The following is a 21,444-nucleotide window of genomic DNA, read 5'->3' as shown; positions in this document are numbered from 1 at the left end:
GCTGTCTAATTTAGGTTTTGAAAAGGGATGCTAACTAGGAGGGCATTAATAAGTTTCGTCTATTTGTAGCAGCAGGGACAAATCTCTTTTTAGATCTCTGGGGAAAAAATAATTGTCTACAGTTTTCATCAGTTTCTGAACTTTATTTTGAAGATCTTATTTACTGTTAGACATTGCTGAATGAAATAATGGAATCATAGAATCATTTATGTTGGAAAAGTCCTCTAAGATCAGCAGGTCCCGTAAAAAAACAAACAAACAAACAAACAAACAAAAAACATTATGGAATCTTAGAGGATTGTCATGACATTTCCTTTGTTCTAACATAGATATTACTTGCATTAAGTGTTCTGCTATCTCCATTCCCATATTCCTAACATCTTTACTCTCTAATACAAGTGGTACATGTTGCTTCACAGAGCTCCAGTGAGATTTTACATTACAACGGCTTTACTGCAGAGAAGGAGTGGCAACAAGAAATGGAAGTTCTTGAGTAAATTTTTGCCTGAATGGATGAGTAGATATGTCATATGGTATTGTAGAAATTTGTGTTGCTGTTTTCTTTTAGAATCTGACCTTTTCTAGGATATGAGGGCTGCTCCAAAAGTAATTCATACTGTTTTATTATGTTGGCTCACAACATCAGAGATGGATGTTAGTGGTATGACAGTAGAAGTTGAACCTTCCCACCAATATTCCATTAAATATTGCTGTTGTGTGACAGATGGCAGTGGAGGGGCAGTCTGACAAAATGAAGTCTGATACGGAAGGGAGGATGAAACAAAGGAGTGGAACCAAATTCCTTCATTCAGAAAAAGTGGCACCCAGTGATATCGTTGATGCTTGCTGAATTTTCTGAAGACTGAGCAGCAGATGTGAGCACAGTGAGGTGGTGGGTGGTGCATTTTGGCAGTGGTAACAGCGGTAGCGGGTTTTTTTTAAGTGCAGGAATTTTTAAAAGCATTTGGGCTCTTGTTCACTTCTGGCAAAAATGCGTAGCTAATGATGGTAGCAATGTTGAAAAATTGTATTTTGTAGCTGAGAATTTGCTCTATCAAATAGTATTATTGTTTCTTTTGTATCTGATGTAGTTTCCATTAAAATATATAGGAGACATTGATTTTGGACCAACCTACATATATATTCAATATTTCATTGAATATATTTTGCTTGTCATTGTCATGGCTAACAGGATAGGATGCACCTTATTCATTTCTTCATTCAGTCATAATATGTGCCTTTGGAGGAAAGATGAGAGAAGAAAGACAGGTGTCAGGCTCGGCACAAGTTCTGTGGTGATAATCACAACGTAAGGATTGGCAGAGATTGGAATCAGCAATGTAATACTCACTATTTGACAAGATCCTTCCCTAAAGAGTCCAACTTACAGGCATCTTGCACTTTGGAGAGTTACGACTCAGCAAAAGCCTTTTGTTACATTTGAAAGAGCCCACAATTTGCAGTGACAGGAAAGACTCAAACCAAGGCTCTCTGATCAGGTAAGTCTAGGTTTGTCTGATATAAAATCAGTCTGAAATTCTACAAGAGCAGGAGTTAGTAGTCTTTTAACCCATGGGCAGCTTTGCCATCTGCATGTTGATTTACATCCCATGTCCTGTGCCTCATATATGCACTATGATATACTGTTATTGTATAATTCTGCTGTTCTTGAAGTCTCTATGCTTACAGTTGACTTTATTGAGCAGGGAATTATTTCAATTTTTGATTTTGATGTCCCCATGACAATTATCGCCTTTATTTTAATTATAGCATGGTCTTTGAGACTTTTCAGTAATTAATCAGAACTAAAAATAATCTCCTTCTTGAATGAAAATGCATACTCTATTTTTTTTTGTTCAGGTTTTTTATGTTACTATGCCTAGCATCTGATCAAGGTTGAATGTTTTTTTTTGTTTTTTTTTTTTGTTTGTTTTTTTTAATTGGTAGATTGAACTGATTTAAATGCTGCAGCTCATTCATCCACAGTTTTCCTGAGATTTCTCCTCCTAAATAGATAGAAAATCCGCTGTTTTGCATCTCAATTTGTAGCTTGAGGAAATGTAGGAATTGTGTCTTTGGGCTGTTATGTTCAGCCTTGATAGTCAAACTCTGCATACTCCTCAAGAAACATTCGGAAGTTGTCCCTCAGGTCCCACAGATTTCTTCAGCAGTATAGATGGGCTATGCCTGTGAGGAAAAGAAAAAATCTGTTAAAATAGGCATTGTTTTTAATGTGCCTTTAGCAAATGAGTCTTTTGTCTGCCCTCTTCTTTCTCCTGAGACAGGACAAAATAAAATCCTCAGAGGTAGAGCTCCAAGCAATTTGCTTTGGGATGATGACTTCCTTGACAGCTGTCAGTGTCCCTTGAGCACTGCATTTCTGGATTCTTTTAGTATCCGACTCTCAAAACATCTGGCAGCAGTGCTATTTCCAAATATATCAACATCCTGTGGCATTTTTGGTTCATATAGTTCCTTCCAGGGTAGTAAATGACCCATAAATCTTATGATAGCCAATATATTAATTCTCTGTTTGTTAGAAAGAGTTTGTTCTTCTCCAGTTGACTGTAGTCATTATTGTGGAAGTAGTGTGATAATTAAACAGCAATGATAACAGAGGTTTCCTGCAAAACTTACTTTATAGGGTTGGTGTTATTGTGTTGGATTTTTGTTTTGTTTTCTTAGTCCTTCCTCTTTATCATGCTAACTCCTTTGAAAATGTACATCTTCTGTTTTTAAATTTATACTCACAGAGTTTAAGTGATTTCCTTGGTATGACAGTGAACATACCAATGTTCTGCAGGACTTAGCTAGGCAACATGCACTGCTAACTCAGTACTACAGCAATCCTGTCAGAATTCTCCATGCCATCTTTCCTTGCCTTTTGTTTCAGGATATTTTATGTACTGAGGATGTTATGTAATGAGGATGCTGCTATTAGGCTACCTTTGGTTCCTCCCTTAATGTCCATATTTGCATCGTGGTTTGTAGCACAATGTGCTTAACTTTGATTTACTTCCGTTCTAAAGCTGTTCCTCATCATGGGAGTAGCTGTTATCAATTTACTTTGATGGAATATTCAGTATTGCTTGCTTCCTTCATAAGTTGTTAGTCTGCATTTTTATACCTTTTTACTTTTGTAGATAGTCTTACATGAAGTGCATGTGAGATAGCATGCATTTCCCTCTTAAAGTAATTCTAAATAGCTCAACTCTAACTTGAATGTGTATTTCAGTGTTTTCATTGTAGTTTTAATTATTAAAAATCTAATTAGAGGGAAGTTATCGTTTTCTGTTTATTTACTCTGTATAGAGGTGTTTTGATTTATTTGTTTTATATTAAAAATGTAATACTTGCCAAATACACCCATCCTTTTGAGTACAGATCAAATTGCAGTAGTAAGCAAAATTGTAATTGAAATTGCCAGCCCTTTCTTCTCCCTAACAGTGAATTTTAGCCAAACTACTATATGCTTTGGCAAAGATGTGAATGTTAACTTTTTTGCAGGTACTTTTGAAGATACAGACTGAGGTAGACATCACATCCTTTAAAATATGTATTTATATATTTCCTCTTTGTTTTTTCCATTGTTTACCTTAAAATGGCATTCTGAACTTCTCTAATTCTCAATAGCAATGAACTATGGGGACTGCTCCAAAAGTATCATGGGATAGTTTGGGTTGGATGGGACCTTTAAAATTTGGCTATAGGCAGGGATACCTCCCGCTAGATCAGGTTGCTTAAAGCCCCATCCAGCCTGGCCTTGAACAGTTTCAGGGGGAGGGCATTCGCAACCTGTTCCACTCTCACAGTAAAGAATGTTGTCTTAATATCTAGTCTAAATCTACTCTCTTCCAGTGTAAAGCAATTTCCTCTTGTCCTGTCACTATCTGCCCTTATAAAAGTTCTCCCCAGCTTTCCTGTTCCTGTTTTTCCCAGGTTTCCTGTTCCCTTCAGGCACTGGAAGACCACTGTAAGGTCTCCTTTAGCCTTCTCTTCTCCCGGCGGAAAAGCCCCAGCTCTCTCAGCCTGTCCTCATAAGGGAGGTACTCTAGACCTCTGATCATCTTTGTGGCCCCTCCATGTCCTTCTTGCATTGGAGGCTCCAAAACTGGACACAGTACTCCAAGTGGAATCTACAGTGCTTTTTATTTTATTATGTTGGCCCACAATGTCAGAAGCAGATTTTGGTGGTATAGCAGTAGAGGTTGAACCTGTCTGCCAGTACATTTTGTTGCCATGTAACAGATGGCAGCAGAGGAGCAGTCTGACAAATTGATGTCCAACATGGAAGGGAGGATGAATCAAATGTGTATCATTGAATTCCTCCATGAGGAGCAAATGGCACCCATTTAAATTCATCAATGCTTGCTGTACGCTTCTGGAGACCAAACCATGATTGGGAGCACAGTGAGACAGTGGGTGGTGCATTTCAGCTGTGGCGACAGCACCATGAAAGACAAGGCACATTTCAGTTGGCCATGAACAGCTGACATACCATGAAATAAAATGTCTCAATCAGCTCATCCACACAAATCAACAGACTATGTATGACCAGGGAGCTATATATAGAGCTGAATATCATCTTCAATATGTTGAAAACATTGGTGACAGCACTGGAATATTGGACTGACCAGAAGTGAAGCATTGCTGGAGCTGGTGCTCACCATTGCAGAGGAGATTGTTAAAGACATTAGGATCAGAAGCAACCTGGACTGCAATGACCCCTGTGATCTTGAGGAATGTGGGCCTGGCGTAGAGTGGAATCAGGAACCTGATAATGAGGAGGGTGAACTTGAGGCTGTTCAAGTAATTGTTGGATGAGATCTCCTGGGAAGGTTGGAGCAAAACTGACTACTCTTTCAGGACGTCTTTCTGTGCGTGCGAAAGCTCTCTGTTCTTCAGAATAAGAAAGCAGGCAGGGAAGGCAGGTAACCAACATAGCTTGACAAGGACCTGCTGGTCAAACTGAAGAAAAAAAAAAAAAAAAAAAAAGGCATGCACAGGCAGTGCGAACAAGAACACTTCTGAGAAGAATATAGGGATGATGTCCAGACATGCAGACATAGCATTAGGAAGGCCAAGACACAGATAGAATGGAGCTTGGAGAGGTAAGTTTAAAAACTACAAGGAGTCCTAAAGGTACAGCCAATGTGACTTCACCAAGGAAGAGTCATACCTGACCAATTTAGTGGCCTGCTATGATGGAGTGATGGTATCAATGGACAAAGGGAAGGCAACTGATATCATGTACCTGGACTTCTTCATGATCTCTGACATGGTTCCTCACCGCATCCTTATATCTACCTTGGAGAAATGTGGATTTGAAGGGTGGACGATTAAGTGGTTAAGGTTGGAAGGTCAGAGCCAGAGGGTGGTGGTTAATGGCTCTGTGTCCAGTTGAAGTTTTGTGAAGAGTGATATCCTTCAGGAGTCTGTCCTGGGACTTTAACATCTTTATCAGTGACACAGATGATACCCTCGGCAAGTTTGCTAATGACCCCAAGGTGAGTGGTGCAGCTGATACAGCAGGAGGAAGGAATGCCATCCAAATGGAGCTCGATTAACTCAAAAAGTGGGCCCATGTGAACCTAATGAAGTTCATAAAAACAAAGTGCAAGGTTTTGCATTTGTGTTGTGGTGATTCCATATATGCATACAGTCTGGGAGAAGAACTCCTTGAGAGTAGCTCTGCTGAGAAGCACTTAGGGGTCCTGATTGATTTCAAAACAAAACAAAACAAAACAAAACAAAAACTTAACATGAGCCAGCAATGCCTGCTTGCAGCCCAGAAAGCTGACAGTATCTTGGGCTACATCAGAACAAGGGTGGCCAGCAAGTCATTATTCCTCTCTACTCTGCCCTGATGAGGCTCCATCTGGAATATTGTGTCCAGATCTGGGGTCCCCAACACTGGAAAGATTTTGAGCTTTTGGAGAGAGTCTAGAGGGCCATGAAGATCAGGGGGCTGGAGCACCTCTCCTGTGAAGACAGGATGAAGGAGTTGAGCTTCTTCAGTTTGGAGAAGAGAAGGCAGGGAGACCTCATTATGACTTCCAGTAATTAAAATTATAAACAGGAGGGAAAACAACTTTTTACACAGGTAAATAGTGATAGGACAAGGGGGAATCATTTTAAACTAAAGAGGAGAAAATTTAAATTAGATGTCAGGGAGAAGTTTTTCACTGGGAGGGTGATGAGGTGCAGGAATAGGCTGCCCAGAGCAGTTGTGGATGCCCCACCTGTGGAGGTATTCAAGGCCAGGTTGGATGGGGCCCTGGGGAGCCTGTTCTTGTACTTGATCTGTTAGTTAGCATCCTTGCCTGTGGCTGGGAAGTTGGAGCTTGGGTGATCCTTCTGGTTTTCTGCAACCCAAGCCATTCTATGGTTCAGTGATTCTGTGACCCTTCAAACATTCCTGGAACACAGACAAGTCCTCAGCTCTGACCATTATATTAAAGCACTGACGAAGCTGAAGGTTCCAACTTCCAGAGTCAGGCCAGAGAAAAAGGGAACTTTTCTTTTGCAACTCTATTGTGGGAATACAAGAAAAACTGTTCACGGCAGCAGCTGTGGAGCAATTTAAACAGAGTAAGAACCAAAGACACCTCTAGAAGAAATAACATCTCATGGCTCTAATTGGATAAGTGCATGCATGAACAGTTGAAGAGTGTTTGTGGAATGCTCTGTTGACATGTAAAGGTGGATAGGAAAGATGAAGGGATGGATGGGAAAGCTAGAAAAAGAAAACTTGTATATAAGTGATATGAGAACTTGTAATAAAAGATTTGGATCATTCACATATGAGTCTGATCATCAGATGCTGCACTGGACTCATCCCAGTTTGAAGACTATGGAGCTCATTGCTAATCTTAGCTGCACTATCCAATCACACTCGCTGTATAGTCTGGATTTGGTACCTTCTGATTTCCATCTGTTCAGGCTGATGAAAGGTGGAGTGCACGGGCAACACTTTCCATTGCAGCTGTGAAACAGTGGTCACTTTCTCTGGTGCAGGTTTTTATAAGCACAGCATGCAGGCTCTTGTTCATTGTTGGCAAAAATGCATAACTAATGATGGTGACTATGTTGAAAAATAGTGTTTTGTAGCTGATAATTTGCTCCACCAACTAGTATTATTGTGCTCTTTTCATTTGTTGTATTTTTTATGGGAGTAAATGAGAGGCATTACTTTTGGAGCAACCTACATATATTCTATTTCAGATCTTTCTTTTTTCTAATTTTTATAGATTTAATATTAGGTAGATGTATCTTGTGTATTATTATATTGATATATTTACCATGCAATAATGGATTTTTCAAGATACGTTTGTTCAGAGATAAACAGGGCTTTACGACACTGAAGTAAAGTAATTCCTAAGTATTTCCTAAAATAGGGAGCATTTAGGAAAAAAAATTTGGTTTCTTAATGTCATGGACGATATTAAACTTTAATAAGTAAATGATAAAAACATCATATATAAAAATAGGCTTTTAATACAGTAGGTTGAATCTATTTGATTAATTTGGATGTTTACCCTGTGACTTACAGTACTTTGCATATGAAAATTGGTTTGTCAGCTATTAACGTTCCCTGTTTTTATGAAAGCCATACTTTCATTAATGGAGTATTGTTAAACTGCAACCAGCGTGCTAAAAATCTGTCTTCTGTTAATACAATACCTATTTATAACAGCTGCCTAGAAATGCTGTTCTACACTTTTTCGTATATTTGGAGAAAACTCAATATAACCAGCAGATGGTGCTGTGAGCTCAGAAATACGTAGTGAAGGAAACCTCTCCAATAACTTTTTAATACTTTTTTTTTTTTTTTTTTTTAAGAAATAATATTACGTAAAGAAAAAAGTATACTATTTCATATGGCTTGCATCCGTTGTATTTGGATGTTCCTGGATAGGTATATACAGTGTAAGCATATGCATATGAAGCCAACTTCTACATACACATGCACAGTTAAACATATGAAAGCAATATTATGAGCTTACAGGTAACAGTAGTGTGAAGATCTCCATCCCAAAGGAAAATTACAGCTGAACCTGAAAGAGTCTTGGGGATCACTGAGTCTGATCCTATTAACATTTAATAAATTGAAGTTTTTCCACTGATGTGGATGAAAGTCAGATAAGGCTGACGATAAGAAAGGCAGAGTTAAATGTCAAGATTTCAGTAGTTCTTCAGAGACAAAAGCACTTCTACACCCTTTTGTTTAGGGTAAACAACTGCCAGAAGGGAAAAAAAAAAAATGGTAGCTATGTTTATAGGAGAACAGAAATATAATTTACCAGTGACAAATTAACCTAATTAATACAAACAAATAAAAAGCCCACTTAGAAGCAAAGGGAACGAAAATCACCGAAGCGATTTCCCATAAATTGTGTATTTCAGAACTAAGACAACTCACAAGGAAGCAGAAGAAGAACTTGAGAATCATCTTAGAAGTTAAGAATACAGTCCCCTATCTTTATAAGAAGTTTATGCAAATCTCCTTCACTCAGCAGTGTTGTGCTGACAGGGAAATGGGCAAGGGGACCTCATGTATTTTTTTTCAGGAAGTGAGTTGATGAAAACATCTTCATCAAAAATGTATTTTTGAACTTGTCGTGAGCAGGCTAATGAAAAGTTGTTTCAGTTTAAAGCTTCAGGATATGTAAGCTGGAGTCACAGTGGAAATGTGTGTCTTTAAGATGTAGAGATAAATTGAACTGGATAGCAAATTAGTAATTCTAATTAGATATCTGCATGGTGAAATCTGAACTTCCTGAAGCTCTCAGGAAGGAAACATTTGCAACAAGAACTTGTTCAGATTTGTAGATTAAGCAAGCATGTAACTATTCTTTTCTATGCACACTCTCCTCCTATAGAATGCTGTCTCTTCAGCAAATACAGGATTTCTAATCCCAAGGAACAGACCAATCAGCAGGGTCTCCTGTGATCTTTTTTCTTTTTTTTCTTCTCACTAAGTTATTTTTATCTGTTTCACATTTTTCCACTGAATACAGTTGAGCTGATGGAAATTATAAATAGACGAAATGTTGGTCTTTGGTATTCTGATTTTCTTTATAAGAAGGGTTAAAACTTACAGATTTAGCAGTGACTAAATGGGCTGAGTTTATTCAGTAACTAAGTGGAAGCTTCTATTTAGTAGCAGCAGGACAGATTCCTTCCACAGTTTGACAGAAGGACATAATCATAGCCTACTGCTGCTCTTGCTGCAGCTTCTACCTCTGTGGCCTTCACCTGTGATGTTGAAATCCTCTCTGAGGCAGTACACTGGATTGCTGTGTACTAAGACAAGGATCACTGATGAAAGTGCACTGGATTTAGAACTATGGGTGTGGAAAATGTTAACAATACTGTTTGCTGTGTGATACTACTCTTAAGAAGCTCCCCCAGAGGACGCCTTTTGCTTTTACATGTCATGCCTTGGGGAATGGTCAAAGCACTGTTCATAGTGAAATCCTTTAAAAGACACTCTGTTCTTTTTGTTTGGTTGTTTTGTTTCCTTATTTTATAAGTAAAGAAAAAAGATATTATAGTTATTTGAGGTGTAAGAGTCTTGTCTAATTAAAACAAAACAGCAAAACAGACTAAACACTAATAGCAATATACACCTATTGCATGCATGTTTGTATGTTTTTATGAAATGTATTTTCCGAACAGTGACCTCAAGCTGTGGAAATGAGTGATTGTCAGCAAAATTTTCAGATAATTTAGCCACTTGAGTCTTAGCAAGAGCTAGGAGTGAACAATACTTTTAAGAGGACACTGACTGTAAGCAAGAAACCATAGGCTGTGTAACAGGTCAGTGGATGAACTAAATTTGAAGCCAGTAGATTCCCAGTCCTCTGCTTGTAGCCATGAGGCCATCATATCTTCTATTTAAAAAGTTAAAAGGTGGCTTTGACCAATGTTTTTATACTTCTGCTAGATGCAGCAGCTGGAGCTCTAAAATGGAGTTCCAGACTGGTTGTGACAGGGTAGGGCACGCGAGGGCTTGAACAGCTCTTATTTCAGACACAGGGATAACATTTTTGCTGTTTTCCTTCCTTGGTGTTCAGACAGCAAAACAGCTTGTCAAAATGGACTAAAAGAGCTTTAAATTTAACAGGGAGAGTATTTATACTGATGAGTTTTCTGCAAAGTACACACTCAAAAGACAAACTCAATTGCTTTTAGTTTGGTTTTTATTTGGAAAACAGACCTACCCTGAATGCAGATAAAGTTCAGTTTTGACTCCTGCAGTATAGACATGTCTCTCTTTCTTCACCCCGATCCCAAATAGTGTTCTGTGTGGTTGCAATATGTGGCGAAGTCAATTGGTAACTAAATGGACAGTGAAGTGCATGGTTTTTTTTTTATTATTTTTTTTATTTCAGTGGCTTTTAATTTGACAGCTTGCCAATGACAATGTAATGGCTTCCATAAACAATTGCAGAATGTGCCATAAATTGAAAAGACAGTGGAGAACAAAGAACCTAAAAATCAAGAAAAATGTATGACAGAATACTAAAATTGGAAACAGAAAATGTTCAGTGGAATTATGACTTAATCTAAGTTAGGATTTAATTAGTAATGAGATAAAGCAGCTTTTTTTCTACTGTGTACACTACTAGAAAAGGGAAGGTGGTTTTTACATGCAAACAGTACTGCTCTTCATATATACTTCTCTATGGGAACAATATGCCAGGCCCATGAAATTTGAAGCCTTTCTTCTCTAAAGTGTCCAAGCCAATTATGAAATAGTGTATACATGGGAAGTACTTTCTTCCTGTCCCATTTTATTGACTTTTGCCCTGAAGCATGAGATGTGAATAACTCCTGATCCAAAGTCCACTAAAATTAATATAAGGGTTTCTCTTGACTTCAGCGAACTTTAGATCAGCCACAGTTTGAGCAGCCTTAACTGGAGTCTTCAGTTGCTGAAGTCATAATAATAGAGAAATGGTAACAACTGGTACCCCTGGAAAATGTTCTAAGTATCTATGCTCTTGAATTGAACTGGAAGAGCAAAGGGAAATCAAAGTTCTACACTAACCTTAAGGGGTTGCTCTACCCTTAGAAATAAATTTAATGCTGCAAGTACTATAAAAACATACATAGCCTGAGCTTCTTTTTATCAAAAAAATTGAGTTAAAAGTTTGCAGGGTTTGTAAGCACCTCTGCAGTTTATCTTTCATTCTATATATTTATGTGACCCTGAAAGTTTAACTTACTTTGTCAGAGTCTAGCACAATATCAGAGAAGCCATCTAGAATGCATAGGCAAATCCATCCTAGCAGCAATCTGCATTTTGTCTTAAGTATTTTTTTACAACGTTCAGGTAAAAACAAGGATGAGAAAGAAATCTATACCTGTTTCAATACATTTTGTGTGATGAGAATAAGAAAGACTGAAAGGCACTGATTAAATTTTGTATTAATAATGGATTTTTTTAAAAAAAGAGAAAACCAACATGCACGAGCACACAAACAACCAAAAAAAAAAAAAAAAAAAGACCAAAAAAGACAATTCATTTGGTATTTTATGAGCGTTAACAGCATTTAGCTAAAAGATAGAAGTCTGGGACAACAAAAACTAAATAATGACAAAAAGAGGCTTTATTGGTCTGTGCTGTTTCAAAGAATGTCTCATGTAAGCACCATTCAGTATGTGTAATTTTTTCTGAAATGATGCATCCTTGACGTTCTTGGATCTTGATGTTTTCTTACCTGCTTTAGATGGCACACTGCAGCTACAGTGTGTCTCGTCAGTGAGCCTCTCCTGCTTTTCTCATGGTACTAAAATGTATAGACGTGCAGCATATCTGTTTCTCTTGTATGAAAAAGGAAACAAAACAAAGCAATGTAATGACGTTCCCTGAGTTTGCAGTGCATATATAAACCAAAAGCGCAATCTTCTTTCATTTGAATTACCATTTCAGACACCAAACACTGCTCTGTGATTTCTAAAATTAATGTTCTTGTATCTCATCAAGCACCACTGCACTGGTCTAGTGCAGTGTTTTTTATTTCTAGTCAAATATTTCATTATATCTCTTACCACAATAAAAAAAAAATCCAGTAGTACTTATACATTTATATCTCAAAAATAATTCATTGTTATAAAGTGATTTTTAAAGAAGATTAATAATATTATTTTTGTCTAGATGTGTTCTGATTAAACCATATTCGGATAGTCTGCTAAAATCCAACCAAAACTGATGGGGCACATTTTCTTTTCTGAAGCTACCTTTGATAAGAAATGCATTACAAACTCATCAGTTTAGCTTCCTGTTAACAAAGAGACAGCAGCCGTCTGGATTATTCTAGATCCGCAGTGAAACTGCCACACTATGTATGCTCAAACTAAAGCTGTGCAAGTTTGACAAGGGGCAGATGAATCCAGGAGTTATTGTGCAGGGGTTTAAGTCTATGCGGCAGCTGACGGTTGAAATAATCATCTATACATCGCTCTGAGCTAGCTGGGGAAAGGTTGAAGCTGTATATTTTCAACATATCTAGCCTAATGGTTAATCTGTTGTCTTGTTCAGGGGGTGCTGGGTGGAATCACAGCAATAGCTGACAGTTTGGAGAAATTGCTGTGGGTATTTTCAGTTGCCTGATTCACAAAGTGGTAGGTAGCAAAGTCTAAACAGGCTTGTCATTGAAAGAGGGAAGTCAGGCTTGCTGTCGCTCCCATTGAAAGATCTCTGGTAGCCTAAAGCTCAATCAGCATATTGATTATTTGCATTGAGTAATGCAGAGCTGCAGCTTGTCTTCACCCACCACGTGAAAGCTGGGCTTTGTGGAAGACAAGCCACATTGCAGAGCAGTGATTGCTCCTTTGGAGGGCAGCTGGGAGGATGCTTAGGAGAAAGAACAGTGATGCTGGGGGGAGGAAGGAGAAATAAAATCTTTCTTCAAATGATGATAGTCCAATAGTTAAAAGCACTCTCTGTGCTTCTAGTGCTGGATCTGGCGTATCTGCAGAGGGACATGGCACTACTCACTGCAGAGATTAAGAGGGTGCAGTATGAATTAGGCTGAAACAAAAATGAAGTATCTGCAAGTGACAGCTCTGGCTGATGGCTGACTATGAAGGAAAACACTGTGTTAGTGTCTGGCGAAAGAGGCGCTGAAAGCCCAGCAGCTGATAGAGCTGGGGGAGGAATGGAGTGGTGGGTATTGGTGGTGGTTGTTTAGAATGTCTGGTTTTGGACGGGATGTATTTTTTCTCCTTTAAAACACATTTTCAACTTCCCTTCCAGGCAAATCATGCTGAAGCCAGTTTCAGCCATTTTGTTGAAATCACTGCACTGGTATTCTGCCTTGTTGCATTTAAATTAAAGCTCAGCCTGGTTTTAAGTTGTGGCAAGTGTATGCTTACAAAGAATAAATAGAGATTGCCATAGGCATTAGATTAACTGCATTGGTTGTTTTAAAAATGTTCAGGGAGTTCCAGATTGCATTTCAAATTACCTTTATTAGAATAAATAAAATATATAAAAATAGAAACAGTCATGATTCCCTAATATATTCTGTAAGCAAGCATATATTCATTGAGCTTAAAGGAGAATTGTTGAGGGTCAAGGGAAAGGGTAAGAATGTACGTAGCTTCAGACTACCTTTAGCTAAATCCCATTCATATCTCACATTATAAAGGTGATGCTTTTTACCTGTCTAATGTTGACAGGGTTTTTTATCAAGTTCTGAACAGTATTTTCCAAAATACCTTGAATGTTCACCCAGACTGCAGTTAGAAATAATACAGAAAACATGGAATTTCTTAAATTACTACTCTTATCTACTTCCTTATTGTTTGCTATCCTCAGTAAGCTATTCATTTGCTCTCAAAATGACCAATAAATGCCATGATTCTTAATTAAGAATAATAATACCATTTGGGTACATGATGAATGTCCTGAATAGTTCTTACAGACTGTGGAAATGTGTACAATGCAGGCAGAACACTCATCCTGCAACCATTTTCCTTGAAAATAATTGCTTATATCATATTAGATAAAGAAAACCTAATTTAACTGTGACAAGAAAATAGCTCTTTTCCAGTAGGCTTGCTGATGCTAAACTCATCACATACTTGGAAGTGGACCCTCATGGATGTGGAACTTCTGGTTTAAAATTGCATAGTGGTATAACAGATTACCCCAATCCAAACAGTTTGGTTGCCAAACCTCATGAGGCAGTGACAGTCTGTAAGGATGTATTCAGTTCCATATAATTAAGAGCAATCTCTGTTTTGCAAATATGTTTTCGATGGAATTGAGCCCACATAGCACTGCAAGAATGATATCAGATTTTTAAAAAACTTCATAAAAGTAAGATGCTTTTGCTGAACAACAGAATACACTTAAAAACACAAGTGTTTTAAGTTCTGCATGTTATATTAAGTGTCTGAGAAGTGACAGTGCTGGCTTATATTTCTCTCTTAGTTATACAATACTTCTTAATCTAAGAACACAGTTATATGTGTGTTCAAAATTGCATCTCTGCTTACACATGTATTTCCATGTGTATGCCGATGTGTTTGACACAAACTATTTAGAATAAAAGCAACCAATTTTACTCTCCAAAGATTAAAAATATGTAATTGTATTAGAGGAATGGAGAATGCTCACAATCTTGGGAAAGCTTGCTTATATCTATATGGAATATGCCGTAAGACATACGCTGCTATTGAAGTTTAGTGTTTGATAATTGGATCTGATATGTGAAATGATCGCTTACTGAATTCCAAAAATGATTGTAAGAGGATGATGTTTTCTTAAACAATTTTATTGAAGGGGTGATAAACATTATTAATAGGTTTTAGTCTTCTAGTGTTTGTAAAGATGCTTGATGCAGGCAAGTAGGTACATATAGAATATTTCCAGTGTTAGTAGAACTGAAATAGAACTGAATGGGTATGTTTTAAATTGTATGAGTACGTGCTTGACCAGTGGGTTGTGTAGGGAGATAGTCTATGCAGATATATTTTATCACCTGAAAATTGTTTCAGTGGAGGGAAAGCAAAGATAGAAGTACAAGATTTGACCAAAAAACACTGACTCCAAGGTAAGGCTGATAATTTTCAAGACACATTTTCAATGTAATACGTAGCTTTTTTGTGTGTGGAAGTTTTGCTAATCAGATACATGCTCTCCATGAATGATTTTAAATCCATCAGATGGATTGGACATTCTATATTAGCAAAGACAGAGAAACACCATGATAGACTCTGGTTTGGTGCTTACTGATTTTCTTCTCTGTATCACTCATAGTGGAGGCAAGCACAGATCACTGAATGGGAATGGATAGATTGTTACTAAGTACTGGAACCTACTTAAAGAGTACATTCAAATAACTCCTATAGTTCACATATAATTACATTTTGCTGATAGAGGTAGATTTTGTGCTTGAATACAAATGGTAAGCATGTGGATGCTATTTAAGTATCTGCCCATTTAACAGATAATGTTTCTATCTGACGGTAAACTACCCAAAAACACCAAAACCCATGCCAACTTGCTTAAACAGTTTTGAGCTGTTGCCTATTCAAAGTTCTTCAGGGAAACTTCAAGGCAATTCAGACATATGCAAATAATGCTGCAAGATTATCAGTCCATAAACTACTTCCTATTTAATCTCTTTTCCTCTTAATACGTAACAAAATAGAAGAAAATAGAAGATCTTACAGGCTCAGTAGTATACCTTCTTCTCGATATACTCATTCATGATGAAACAAGCATTTGAAGAAGATCACAGCTGCATATTTGTACCAAAAAATGTTTGGAGGTATTAAATGCTCTTTTTGTTCGGTGAACTTTGATATGTTAGAAGATTAAGAATCATCATTTCAAGTCAAAACCATACTTCAGAAATTAAACCTATTAGCCCTGTTTTCAGGGGTTCTATACCTGATCTGAAATGCACAGCACTCAGAAGTTCTAAATATCCAACTACTTTTATGTAGGTTCATAAACACTGGATTATTTCCATAACTATGATTGCACTATTTTGAAGTGTTCTATTATTCCTTGTTTATTTTAACAGCAACAGAGTATTATGCCTCCTCTGTCATTTAAGGGAATAAACATCTTCTACAGCTAGTAAATCTCAAAACCGTTATCAACAGGTGGGAAATAAGAGTTGCCTCAAACACACTTACCCTGGGATGGGATTATTGCTTAAAGATGATAATATTGTGGAATAATCCTTCTATAAGTATTCTTTTATAAACAGATACATTTTTTTAGGGGAAAGTAAAGAAAATTGCAGGTATAAATCTTTATTTCAACTGTTGAAACTGATACTTTTAGCTATAAGGTCTGTAATTCCACGTGATGTCAAAATTGATTCATGGTTTGAAATAATCTTTAATACAAGGACATTAATTTACATTTTTTCTTATTATTTAGAAGTAAAGAATGCAGCTAGATCAAGTTACCCAAAAAGCTCATATCAATTCAAGAATACAGCTACTATTGCACTGGTTGGTCCCAAGTCCACTGAAGGAGCCCTGGAACCTGTTCCACTTGTTAATAACCGTAAAGGGAGCCTCTTCCTGCCCAACAATCCCTCGCTGCTGCAACTTAATTTATTGAATTCTGTTGAACAAGGAAAATCTACGTACTGTAGATTGCAAAGGGCACTCAGCTTGCCTGTAAAATATCGCTACCACTCCCAAAAGCCTGGGTTGAACCAAGATCTCCGTAGGTAGCCCCATAGTTGGATGTATAAAGCAATTGCAATTGGTTTGTGCATGGTTTTGCAGTCTGTTTTCAATGTGACTATGACATTACTAATGCTCTGTTAAGTGCTTACAGATGTGGGTTTCTCCAGATGTGGAGATTAATAAGTTAATCAATATAGCTAGTCAACTAATGTTTCTGGGTGGTTTGTGCTTTATCTTTCATACGGTTTATTTGCTCTGGTGCACTTACATTCTGGGCAAGATGAGTTTACCAGCTCTTACATGTGTGACGTTTGGTAACATAAATGGTATTTCCAATCATAGTTCTTTTTGGTGGTCCAAATATGGTGTCTATAAGCTGTCTTCTCTTGACCTGAGAGAGACAGTGAAAGAACCAGATCTATTTAAAAAAGTGGTTAGAAAAAAAAAAAAGTAAAAAAAAAGAAAAAACTTATGAGCTTGTCCACTGTTTCTGAAAGACATTCTCTTTATTTTACTTTAAAAAATGGAATGAGAATAAAAGTCAAGTATTGTGTTGTTACAGATGTTCAACTCCACATTAAGGCTGTTAAAATTACCAGCACATCTTAAATCAATTCATGGAACATTGTCTGGAGGTTATGTCATTGAAATAATGAATTCTCTTTACTCAAGAATAAGCAAACATGTTAAAACATCAGCGTAACTTTAAATTAAACTTCAGCATAAACCAGAGTATCTGAAGCCTCATTAGATTTGCCTGACATTTTTCTAGCACCAAGTTTTGCAGTTCAGGAAGACTATTAGATTCTGTGCCTGATAGACAAGTGAGCACTGGATTGTTACAGCACTATGTTAAGTTTTATACTTAGGGATGTGCAAAACAAGCTCTTGAAATTTATTAGAACTCAGAGGCTGGAATGAATTCAAATTCTATAATGTGGCCAATTCTTGAACTTATTTGCACTTTCCTGAAAGCTGGTAAGGAAAGTTTCCATAATATAATATGACTGTATTTTAAAACAACTTCTGTAGCATAAAGACATCAGATATACTAAGAATGGGGGCACATTCTCAGTAAGAAAAGCACTAAGTCAAATATAGAATATCAGAGTTGAGTTGTCATATATCACAGCCCATTATTCAAATGTGGTTGTCTTTCTTAAGACCAAGCACATCAAAGACTCCCTTTTAAATTAACGCAGGCAAAAACCATGAAACTGAAATGATATTTTATGACTTTACTAAAAATTTTTCTGGATCTATTTCTTCAAATATGCAGGAATTATATAATTTTATCTGAAGGATAATCATTAAATATGTTTTATACCCTACTTATTACTAAGAAGTGAGTGATCATTGAAGTGCATTTAGGAACCAAGTCATAACGGTCTCCATTCCATTCATATTCTTCAACTGCGTAGATTCTGTTCTCTTGTTCTGATGGAGTTGCATCTTTAAAACTGCAAAAGCACTATGAACTGCGTACAGATTTCATGGAAAAGCAAAATCTTGTTTGAACGTAATATGATTAACATACATTATCTTTCATTACTGCAATAAAAATAAATGGCCTCATGGCTTAAGAAGGGCATTACTTTAGGTATGAATTGAAATCTCAGATTTGCTGACGTGTTAACTAGTGAACCACACGAGCCTTGGACTTTACAGGCATAATGTAGTTTGAATATGACAAGCACATATCAAAAGAGGGAGATTATTTACTGTAGATGCTGTATCAAAAGTAACAGCAGAAATCTATGTGTGGTTACTCTGATTAGTACCAAGATTATCTTTTATAATTGAGTGGTGAAATAGTATCAACTGTTAGCACTGGAGAACATTAATGTTGGACCTTACAGTGTAAAAGATTTTTGGTGTTTTACGTTTAGTGTTTGAAAGGCTTGGATGAGTCTTTAACTAGCTGAAAACTTGATAGTCTTCCATACTAGTGCTTTTTATTGTTCACAGATATTGAATATTGTTATATTGGATATAACACAATCTACAGTTGTACTCCTCTAAGATTTTGCATGATAGGTGGTCATGATAGGTATATAGATTTCTTACAATATTAAAATCATATAGCAGTATACTTAGGGTACAATACTGAATCTATTGACAATCTTTCTGTAGCTCCACGGTAGCCAATAAAATTAAGTGAAATTTAGAGTTATTACTGCTAGGAGTATGAAACATATCAATTGTATCTTTGTTATAATCAAAAACTAAAAGATATTACAAAAAAAATAATTCTGAAAACACACAGTCTTGGTTACAAAAAACTGAATAGTGAATTGATCTAACAAACCCAGAAAGAAAATGTCACTGAGAGAAAATTTCAAATTACATAATCTTGGGAATTTTCTATGAGCTTATCTTCTCCCAGCCGAACAAAGAATAGAGCTATACTAATAATCAATAAGCATCTAAAATCAAGTCAAATTGGAAGAAGGTGTTATTCTATTCATGAATGCTGCCTGAGAAGAAAAGAAAGTTAAATTAGTGAAATTAATCACTATAAGGCAGTCATTGCTCTTATATTATGTACAACCATTTACACAACTACTTGGAGCATTTTTTTGTTCAGCTGTTTTTGTTGTTGTTGTTTGTTTGTTTTTGTTTTTATTTGAAATGCCATAGTTTGCTTCAATTGCCTGGATGTGTTAGGTAGTGCCAGGTCACTTAAGACAGCACATCTGTCTTTTCAGGGCCTAATCCTTTAGTTTTGACAAAGGCAAAATAAATTTTTATGGCTAAAAACTAGACGTGACAGACTAGAACAGAGACTGTAATAAAATATTGTTAGAAAAGGGCCAAAGGAGAATAATATTACCTAATTTGTCCTCAGGTAAATGTAGGGTGGCACATATCCAGGTTTGTAGTTTTGGTGTTCCTCCGATGTAGTTCACTGCAAACTGATTTTTTTCTGGCTTTTGCTTGTGCACTGCTAATGTATATTAAGCTCTTTTAATTCAGCTGCTGCTACTACTACTAATCTCTTGCCTTTTAGCAGATTTCTAGATGTCAGCTGTATTACCTTCTAGTTCATTTTCTAGTTAACAATAGGAGGAAATAAGTCTATTTTTCCTTCTTTCCATTAGAATAATTCAGCATTAGTGTGAATATGAGATAGAAAGCATAATTTCCTTTACTAGCAAATGTAAACCTTGTGTGCAGATTATTAAGTGCAGTAATGATCTTGAACCAGTAATGATGGTAGTTAATTCTTGTAGAGGAGGTTTTAGAAAGCTGCATTTGTTTAAGCAACGCACATTGTGGCTTAGGTTATCTAAGAACAGTTTATGATTGACAAAATTGTGAGTGATTTTACATCTGGAAATCGATCTGTCATTGAAAGTGCACCTCATCCTCATTAAAAGATTGCATAACATATGCATCCTCTGTTACACAGGTATTGTCTCCCCACTATCATTCAACCTCATTCTGTTCAATCCTGTTACAACTCCCTTTTGTGAGAGGGGTGGAGTGATGAGGTCTGACTTGTGCTGGAGATCTGTGCACAATGGCAGGCTGCGCTCACAGTCCTGACTAACTGAATCATTGAACATAAAGGCATTGAATATTTTACGTCTCTTCGTGAAGACTCTGTTATTTGGCATGTGAGGAGCAAGAACCAACTGGTGTCTGGCTCATTAGCAAAAGCAGGCTGGCAGCTGTTATGTTTGTATTGCAAATAGTACTTTATCTTTCTGGAAATATAGCAGAGCACTAATCCTACTTTTCTGTAGCACATGTTAACTAAAAATAACGCTCAGAATAACCCGACTGTGGTTCCCTCCCATGTTTTTGAAGTCTGAAACCAATTTGAACACCTTTGTTCAAAAACCCTGGTACTCTTACCTGCTTCTCCTTCAAACCAATTTCTCTGACTAACATGTATTTGATTTTTATTACTGTTAGGCCTATGTTAGCAATGAAGTATCAGTGCGTGAATGGACATAGAGTGTGTGTTCTTTGCTACTTCACTTGTATTTCATATGGCATGTAGAACAGTGCTTAATCTCATGAGTTCCTTATATTTCCAGTTGAAGATGAGCAGCCGTCAACACTGTCACCCAAAAAAAAGCAACGAAATGGAGGCATGCGAAATTCTCCCAACTCCTCACCCAAACTGATGAGGTAAGACTGTAAGAAACTCATATCTTCATCTCCTTTCTTCTTCTCTTCCTCTTCTCCTCCCCCCACATCAAAAAATAAGGGGAGGCAGAGGAAAAAAAGATTGTTAGATGGTTTCTGAAAGGCTGAAGTATTTATTCTGTCAGCTTGTCAGCAGTTAATGATAGAGCTGAAAAAAATTCTGTCATGAAAAACAGTTTGAAAAGCTGTTTGAAAAATACATAGGCTTTAAAGTCTTAGCTGTCACCCTGTCCTGCCCGTGTGTAGTTCTTAAACAGCAGTGGCACTAATGATAGCACTAACCAATCAGAGGAACTCATGTGGTTAGTTTGCCTTAGGCAATTCTCTTTTTGTTGGATTCCCTCTGAGTACTGTTTTCTGTACTTAAGGCCATATGTGAGATGTATCATCACAATCAAAAATGAACCTGAATATTACCTTCCTTTTATCCTGTCGATTGAAATCAAATTTCTGTTAATTGATTTAGACTGATAAAAAAGTCTAATAATCCATGTGCTTGCCAAAGCAAAGTTCAAAAACGAATGCAGTTTTACTCAGGCTAAAAGCATGTTAATTATGAAATACAAGGATTTTTTTAAAGGGTAGTATATACTCTAAAAGTAGGTAATGAAAACA

At 36.9% G+C, this 21,444-nt stretch overlaps 1 protein-coding gene across 7 annotated transcripts in view; it reads left to right on the top strand.

Annotated features, from left to right (window-relative positions):
• The window catches only part of KCNMA1 (potassium calcium-activated channel subfamily M alpha 1), a 431,318-nt gene that overhangs the window by 350,827 nt on the left and 59,047 nt on the right, over nucleotides 1-21,444 (top strand). For all 7 annotated transcript variants that reach the window (XM_042817866.1, XM_042817867.1, XM_042817863.1 and 4 more), the window contains one exon: nucleotides 20,718-20,811. In XM_042817866.1, coding sequence (XP_042673800.1) covers nucleotides 20,718-20,811 — 94 coding nt within the window. The remainder of the gene's footprint in view (nucleotides 1-20,717; nucleotides 20,812-21,444) is intronic.

This window comes from Centrocercus urophasianus, unplaced genomic scaffold, assembly GCF_019232065.1.
Source record: "Centrocercus urophasianus isolate 14NV4802_14NV808 unplaced genomic scaffold, USGS_Curo_1.0 seq_17, whole genome shotgun sequence".
NCBI classification, from domain to species: domain Eukaryota; kingdom Metazoa; phylum Chordata; class Aves; order Galliformes; family Phasianidae; genus Centrocercus; species Centrocercus urophasianus.
Note: the sequence above shows the minus strand (reverse complement) of the source record. Positions and strands in the feature narration are given on the sequence as shown.